The sequence below is a fragment of the Aptenodytes forsteri genome, unplaced genomic scaffold, assembly GCF_000699145.1.
Source record: "Aptenodytes forsteri isolate BGI_AS27 unplaced genomic scaffold, ASM69914v1 Scaffold349, whole genome shotgun sequence".
NCBI classification, from domain to species: Eukaryota; Metazoa; Chordata; class Aves; order Sphenisciformes; family Spheniscidae; genus Aptenodytes; species Aptenodytes forsteri.
The window spans coordinates 5399059-5407573 of record NW_008794452.1 but is presented as its reverse complement, the minus strand read 5'-3'; the positions used below and the strand labels follow the sequence as shown (position 1 = coordinate 5407573).

Sequence of the window (8515 nt, the reverse complement as noted above, 5' to 3'; positions counted from 1 at the left end):
GCCCGCTCCTGCGCCCGGGCGGCGGCCCCAGCTGCGTTGTATCTCCCGGGCACACGCCGTGGCGTGGCGTGCGCGTAGAGCCCAGACCCTCGTCGGGCTTTGCTAGCGTGGTGGGGCACAGTCGCGCCTGAGTTTTTAAAAGTCCTGTACCAAGAAATGGTGACACCGGCGCTGCAATTCAAAAAAGGAAAAGCAAGCCTGAGTGGAAACAAAAGCCCCCTCAGCAACAGGGTGTTTTTTCATGGCGTATTCCGTCTTCCTCTCTGCACAGTTCACATCTACACTTCTTTCCTTGAACTACAGAAATGCCGTCTTGATCAGGTGTAAGTTCAGGTGGTTGCAGGTCATTTCAGAAGGTGGGACTTTCATTGAGGGGAAAAGCATTAACCTTCTGAACCTGATGTCACCCCATATAATAAATCCGATTTAGGATAGCTTCATCTTCAAAGGCAAGCTCTTCATTTTTTCCTGTCAGGTTCTGTTGTAGTGGACAGGTAAACCTTCTGACAAAGGCGAATGTTCTGGTGGAGACTGTTTTCTGAGTAACAGAAATTTCTGTTTTAAAAACATTAAGGCAAACTGAGGTATCCAGTGTTAACAATTTCAGTGAACGTAGAAATCTAAGTACCGAAGATGTGAAGTCTCTGACAGATGACTGCCAGTTCTTTGGATCGTCCTGCTGCCTTTACACCATAAAATGTTCTCCACCGTAAAACGTTTAACTTGGTGCCCCGTGTTTCTGCTGTCGTTTGGAATAATGCAGGGTAGCGTAAGCCTTCTACGCGTATGCCTCAAACTTACCACGGTGCTCGGAGGTGGAGAGCAGGAGGTGTAACCACTTACACTGGCCAGAGCACTTTGTTCCCCTTCCCCAGCCGCCTCCCGAGCAGATCCAGGGGGCTGGGTTTGCTTTTGAAAAGCACCTTAGGCCTTTGAGAAACTGGTGAGGATGGCAGATATTTTGAGAGAGGTCAGAGTTGTAGGGGATTCCTTGCAAGAGGCTGGGGTCTCTTTGGTCTGCAGCTGTGGAAAATAACGAGGAGAAACCGTTCAGAATCCTGAATGGTGCTAAGATGGCACATTGACTGAAGCTGGAGTGAGTTTTAGCTAAAACCTGTGAGTTTCAGGGAAAGCAGTGATCAGCTGCAGACTTCCTACAGGGGCAAAAAACCTGATGCTTCATTACGTATCTTACATGGCTTAAATTTCCCATTTTCACTTGATTGTGCTTTACAAGCTGTATACTTGTAAGTTCTCATAAAATTAGTCTTTGAACGAGTGACATAAGGTTTGAGAAGGTATTGCTTTTCTGAAATTTCTCATGTATATGTATAGGAGGAGTTACTGCTCTTCTGGAGGTACAGACCTTGCTCTTTATTGCTGAGCCCCTCAGAGCTCCCCCGATGCCTCTTACAAATTATCCACCAGGAAACATCAGAATTTACCTTTCCTTGGCATAAGTTAGCAAAGCTGTCTTTGTTTTTGCATTAGGAGGAGGAGCAGGATGGACGTTCTGCGGCCTACCCTGATAAAGATCGGGGGGCGAATATACAGGAAGAATCTCATTCAAGAGCAGGCCTACCAGCACGAGGAGGAGGAGGAGGATTTCTGTGCAGGTAAAGAGTGCTGTACGAGGTGCTGTCAGGACATGCTACGGGTGAAAGCATCGACACTGGGGGCCTAAGGAACTCTTGCTGTTCTCTCTGATGTCTTTATGTGCTCAAGGACCTGCCCGTGTGGCGGAGCAAGGTGTTCAAGAGGGAGAAAAATGCTTTGTGTTGGTCCCTGATGATCCTGCTGACCAAAGAGTGGACGTAATCCCGGTTACCTAATGTGGGTTGGGGTGACTGTGCTGCTGACTGTCAGTTTGCTTGCTGGCCGTGAAAGATCTCCAGTAAAAGGGGGAAACAAATTAGCTCTGTAGATCTGTTTTCCCTAGGTTCCTGAAGTGCCTTTCTTTTCAGTAGTGTGATTATTTGCAGATATGGCAGGAGTGGAAGCTGCTCGCTAAAGATCCTCTGTCCTTGCAATGTTTGCCCCTTGAAGAACTGGCCTCTTATAATGTGGCTTTTGGAAGGTGTTACCTGTTTTGGGGGCATAATTCTTCCTGTTCTGATGTGTTTTACTTTATCTTTCTGCCTGTATGTTTGTTGTAGTTCTGCATGAGTTGTGGGCACAGAATAGCTCAGCTGTTATTTCTCAGATGGAAAGGGTTGTGGCTGTTGTGTCCTGTTTCTCCCTCCACCCTGCCTTTCAGTGGATTGAACAAAGCTTTAATAAGCTGCTTGCCACCCAAATTCCTCCCTGTATGTGTTGGAGAGGAGATAGAAACCGTGGCCTCTTTCTGGAAATCACGTTTGGTCCTAACAGGCACGACTGAATGGCCCACGGATGAAAGGTGCATCTATTCCTCCGTGCCGAGGGTGTGAGAATTTCTCTGTTTTCCAAAACACAGTACCTAAACCCTTGAACCAAAGCTATCGTCTCCTTTTATTTGTATTCTTCTGCAACTTTAAATTCCTGCTCGGGTCTTTGAATGGGCTGGTGGCTTCCACCCTGCCAGGAGAAGAGGCCATCCCCACTGGGTAGTTGCACAACTTCAGCTGAGAGAAAACCTGGGCTGTAACTGCCGCTTTCCTACGCCTCCCAGCCCGGTGGATTTAGAAGCAGTCATTATGTTTTCCAGAGCTGGTGGTAAGGTGAAATAAAAAGCAGTTAGCTGCAACAGAGGGGAGTCCATTTCTTCCTTTATTTAACCTTGGGAGAAGGCGGCTGTGAGACTTGTCCTACATCAAGCACTGCCAGACTTTACAGAGGTTGTACAAGGTCTGTTGTTTTTTTCTGGTAGGCCCCAGTGACTGCGCAGACGAACCCTGTGATGCCTTTGTGGTGGAAGAGACTGAGAAAGGCTTCCAGTGCAGAGTGGAGGTTCCCAGCCCCTTATACAAGTGAGCCTATGTGTTTCTGGTTTATTTGAGTTGCTGCTGGCTGGGGAAGCAGTTGAGTGCAGAATTTTTTTTTTTGAGGTCAGGGTAAGCGCCAGATCTCCAAAATGTATTCCGTTTTGTGGATGTGGATTTTAGCATTTGGGAAGGGAAAATTGGCAATGCCTTTCTAGTGCAGTTGGGCCACGCTTGACTCCTAGCCTTCCCTGTGGCAGAGACAGCAGGTGGTGCTTTCTTGCTGGCAGGAGAGTTTTTGAGCATCTCTTCCCTTGAACATAAAAGCATCAGGGAGGGTGGGAGAAGGGGAGGAAGAACTAGGGCGAGCAGCCTGGCAGGGGGAGTTTGTGAAAGCTTTGAGAGAAAGCACACACGGCTGGAATTGACTATTGACTCCAATCTGATGTTTACTGGGAAGCCTGTGGTGTTCAAAGCTTTATCTAGTTATTTTTGACAGTTTTGTTGGTTGAATAGTTTTACTGAAATGTAGAGAAGGAAGAGTGTTCTGTTGTGTATTTGGGTGCTGGCAAATGACTGCCTTGAGCAAAGCAAAAAGCAGAAAAATAGAGCCCTTAGTTCTTCATCAGCTGGGGTAATGGGAAAAAGGGGTAACCCAGCTGACGAATAAGCTGTGGCAGGATGTGCTGGGCAGAGCTGTCATGGACTGACTGACTTATTTTAGTTTAAGCCAGTTGTGAACCATGGCTCAACACCATCCTGTGCTCCTAGGCTGGTCACGCGTGGAGTCCTGGGAGAAGCCTCTGTGCCTGGACCGGGTCCTGCGCGTGAGGCTGAGTGTCTGCATCCCTCTAGCACGGAGATACCGAATCTGGGGGGACCCAGCTGCCTGTGGCATGGTTAATCTGCTGGCTGGACACACTTGATGGAGAGTGGCCCAGTGACACGGAGTGAGTGACTCTCTTGCACTTCTATGCCTCCAGGTACATCATTGGGAAGAAAGGGGAAACCAAGAAGAGACTAGAAACAGAGACTCGAACCTCCATCAGCATTCCCAAGCCTGGAGCGGAAGGAGAAATTGGTGAGCTTTAACATGCATGAAATGGGTGTTCTCTCATCGGCGCTTGCACAGACACGATTTGAATGGGGAGGGAGCATAGGCAGTGTTTTTCCTTTAATTCCTGCTTCTGACGTGGCGCTGACTCAATTTATGGCCCTTGGAAAATCACTTCACTTTTCTCCTGAGTTTATTTTCTCTGTCTATGTATCCTTATAAAGCAGCGTAAGGCTTTTTTTTGGGGAAAAAATATACATCTATTTTAAGTCTATAAATAGTCTCTCTGAAGTCACTTCTGGGCCTTAAATGACTGGCTTGAGGACTTCGGGCCTGAATGTGTTGGGGGTTTTATTGTTGTTTTGTTTTTAAATTAATACTATTTTCATTAATAACAAGCTGCAATATACATCCAGAAAAAATACCGTGTTGTATATTTATGCATGAAATAAACTTCAGCATCTGCTTTAATATGAGAAGTGTTTTGATGGCGTTGCTGCCTTTCTGGTGTTGTCACTTGATCCTGATAGGGAGAGCAGGCTTTCTTGTACCGTATGTTCCTTCTCATCGCTTCCAGTGACTTAAAAAGAAAGGAGGCGTTGCTCATAAGGGCTGGCCTGTGCAGGTTTCTGCCTGAGTGGATATCCGGAGGGCCCCTTACGCACGTTCCGGTGATAATTGGCATGGTGTACAGTTACGTTTGTGACAGAGCTGTGAGGAGTAAGTGACAGGGGGATCCAGCTGTCATTCTGCGCAGGAACATGGTAGCACTTCTCAAGAAGTGGATCTTGACTTCTTCCTGAGAACCGTGAAGGACTATTAGGAAGGTTGAGAGATATGGAAAACATGTAATAATAGGAAGCCAAGAAAATTTTGCTCCTTGCAGTTCTTTCCTTTCAAGCTCAAGTGTTCTCTGTCTGGTGTCTTGAAGTGCATCCACAAACGATATAGGCCATCTTGATCTTTGATAGATTTTCTTTTCTTTTTCACTTTGACTGTCTTTATGAAAAGTTGAAATAATGCTTTAGAAATCTAAGAGCCACTGAAATGATAGACTTTTAGTTATTGTTTTTTAGGCACTCAGAGCTGACTTTCTTGAGAGCAGAGGGATATTTTTGATGGCATCATCCTGTCTTTACAGAGGAAAGCACAGCCGTGTCAGGCATTTTAAGTCAAGCAGGGAGTCTGTCGAGATTTCCCTGTGCATGGTTGGGGGTTTTAATTCCTATCGCTTCTTCAGTGAGCCTGGGGCTAACAGTAGAGAGGTGCTGTTGTGCAGGTTTTTCTAATTCCTTCCTGGCATCTCCTGGATGAAATATTCTTACCTTCACAATATCCTCCAATATTGGTATTTTAAAGTGCATGGATAAATATCATGTGAAGTCATGATCCATTCAATTACTCTCTATTTTGCATGGGCATGGGTGTCGGTAGTCTCACTGTAGCTTCACGGAAACCAGACAGGTATTGCTTTGTTTCCTTGTAGTGATTACAGGGCAGCATCGCAGTGGTGTCATCTCTGCCCGAACGCGGATCGACGTTCTCCTGGACAGCTTCCGTAAGAAGCAGCCCTTCACACACTTCCTGTCCTTCGCTCTCAACCAGCCCGCCATCCAGGAGAAGTTCCTGCAGTTCAAGGAGGAAGTGTTGGAGAAATGCTCAAAGGTAAGGATTCACGTGAGAATTAAACTCAAGTGGAAGCCCTTCAGCAGAGTGCCGTTTCATTTATTGAAATAGCTTTTTGCTGTTTTCCTTGAAGGCCTTATTCTATTCTATTTCCTAGGAATGTATTTTTAACAGGCCTTTTACTTAAGTTGGCGGATCTGCTGTGAATTTGTTGAGTGCTGTTGTGAAATCTTCTGGAAAGTGGAATGGCTTACTTAGTAAATTGTTAGTAAAATATTTTGTTCTCCTTAGAGATTTTCCTAGGTGGGAGGATCTAAGATTCAAAAGAGGGTTGGGGTTCTTTTTGGTGGGGGTTTTTTGTTTTTAATAGGAAAGCCACTAAATAATGTAGTGGACCTTTCTACATTTTATATGATTTCTACATAACCGTGAAACCAGGTAGGAATTCACGAGTTTGCTGCTGCTTCTATTTCACTTTTCTTTTGGTTACTGACAATGAAGGAGGATGGGTGTCACTACCGGAGCTGAGCGAGAAATGACTTGGTAGCACATGCCATCCTGCAAATCTAATCGCTTCCCTTCTTCCCCATGAGACCGTGCTGACAGTCCCTCCTCCTTACCTTCAGATCTTACACTGAGAGCAGCAGGAAATAGTTAGGCATAGGGAAATAAGGAACAGAATGAAATGAAAGCTGTGTATTCCCTGGTTTATTTTAGCGTGCTTCTACTTTGGTAGAAGTGGTACGTCAGTGCACAGGGCCAGGCTGAGGAGAGGGAATGGTATTAAATTGCCATGTCCTCTGAGTGCTGGGAGGACATCTCTAGGCAAGAGAGAAGAGTTCCTCTTTGTGGCTGCTGCAGGTTAGATTGCATACATGCAGCAGGGTTTTGTGGGCTGATATTATTACCTTCATGTCCGTCACTTCTGCTTGTGCCTTTCAAAGGGGAAAATATAATCTTGCAGATAGCACACCTGAAGAAGTTTAGATTCATGCTGTGGGTGTGAATTATCTGATATCTGGGGAGATAGGAGTTCTTGCTCAAGTTTTCGTCGTCACTTGCATGTCAGTTGCCTCACCTCTAAGAGCAGAACTGAGCTGGCTTTGCAGTCTTGTCTTTCCTGGCAGTTGTGATTTAAGTCCCTCTTCTCCACCCAGCTGCCTATTTCAATGACATCTCAGGAGTTTTCTATTACTCAGGTTTCCACCTGATGTTAAATACAACTGAAATTGGCCAATAGATCCAGGGATTAGCAACCAGTGCAATGCCATGAGCACCCTTTCCTCAGGCTAGGAAGATATCACTGTCTCAGTTGTCTATCCCCATTCGCCAGCGGCAGTTACCTTTATTAAAGGAAAGCCCTGAAGATAGGGGAATGGAAGCAGCCTGAGAAAGTGTTAGCTGGACAGAGAGTGTTGGACCTTGGGCTGGCGTCAGTGGTGGCCTGGCTCCCTCTGTCGGTTTCTAGTTCCAGTCCTTGTGGGGGGACACACCAAACCTACAGGGAGAGAAGCAGCTCTTTGCGGGGCTGGTAACTTCAGCACAGGGCTCTGGTAGTGGCTGTTCAAGCTGTTGGCCCTGGACTGAGACCACTGCTTTCAGTCTGGTGATTCTCTTGCCCTTTATCCCCTTCTAACTGGACTTAACGGCTGTTACGGTCCTTTCACTTGATCTCCCTCAACCTGTCAGTCCTTTCAAGCGTGGCTGGCCTTGCCCTGCTTGAAGTCTTGGCATCCTGGACTCCATTTACCTGGTCTTCCTCCTCCCTCTAGCTGTCTGCCAGCAGGTCCTGTGGATCTCTCTTGTCCTTCCCCATGGACAGCAAACCCAGATCTGCCTGCTGTGCAGGGCAGTAACCTCAGTGTCATCCCGTATGTCTTGCTGGGTTCAGGCTTCCAGGCTGTCTCAGTGTCAGGTGAATCCTTTAAGTGTCACATCTCTATGATGTGGCCTCTTTTATTCATCTTTGAATGATAGCAGCTTTGCAGCTAATGCAAAAGGCCATGCTCTCTTCCTGTGTTTTTACTCCTGCAACACTCTGGCCTCACACAGGACTCGCTCTTCTCCTTGTAGAGCACTCATTTTTCCTGCCTGCTGCTTTGGTCACATCTCTGCAGCCCTACATTGGCCCAGCCTCTGCTGGTGATCTTACTTGCTCTCCAGACCCCTCCTGATCTGTCTCTGTCACATTGTTTGTCTCTTGCTCACTTGTAAGTATCAGTTTGCATCCCTGGGTAGGCAGGGAGGTCTGCCATCCACTTAGAAACACTTTCATAAATTTATCTTGGGGCTTTCCCCAGTGTTGTCAGTCACATTCAGAAGGAGCTGCCTGGGAACATCTGCAAACCTTTGCGTGCTCCTTGTCCTAGAAAGCTGCAGAAACCCAAGCTTGGTCAGAGGAGTGCTGAGACCACTGCTGACCAGGCTAGTCATGTTAATTTTTCCTCCTCTTGCCTGACCTTCTGTCTCTCCTGCAGTGTTTTTGTTCTGTGTCTGGATGGCACTGAGTCCTGTAAGGCTCTGCTTCATGGTTAGGGATCCTGCAGCGTGGGTGTGCACGTGGGAACACATTTCAGCCTAACAGCTACTTCAGACTTGAACTGTACTCAGAACCAGCACCCAGGCATGAATCCTCCTAATACCAGTAACAGCAATATCTCTGAGAAAGTGTGGCGCTCAAGACATAGCGTGCCTTTTGCTGCTGCTGAGTCATCAAGGTGCTTTGGGGAATCTCCCAAAACGGTGGCAGCTAAAGCTGCCCTACAGCAGGATACGTCTATATGTCTATACGTCTTAGACACGTCTGTATAGAGTACAGGGATCTCGTTAGGTCGTGCAGAGAAGAAATGAGAAAGGCAGAAGCCCAGCTAGAACGCAATCTGGCCGCTGTCGTTAGAGACAACAAAAAATGTTTTTACAAATATATTAATGACAA

At 46.7% G+C, this 8515-nt stretch overlaps 1 protein-coding gene across 3 annotated transcripts in view; it reads left to right on the top strand.

The window, feature by feature from the left end:
- The first annotated feature begins 42 nt into the window (after positions 1 to 42).
- ASCC1 (activating signal cointegrator 1 complex subunit 1) overlaps positions 43 to 8515 on the top strand; it is a 42641-nt gene continuing 34168 nt past the window's right edge. For all 3 annotated transcript variants that reach the window (XM_009290561.2, XM_009290560.2, XM_019474936.1), the window contains exons 1-5: positions 43 to 323; positions 1492 to 1616; positions 2849 to 2948; positions 3884 to 3981; positions 5441 to 5619. In XM_009290561.2, coding sequence (XP_009288836.1) covers positions 157 to 323; positions 1492 to 1616; positions 2849 to 2948; positions 3884 to 3981; positions 5441 to 5619 — 669 coding nt within the window. In that variant the 5' untranslated portion in view covers positions 43 to 156. The remainder of the gene's footprint in view (positions 324 to 1491; positions 1617 to 2848; positions 2949 to 3883; positions 3982 to 5440; positions 5620 to 8515) is intronic.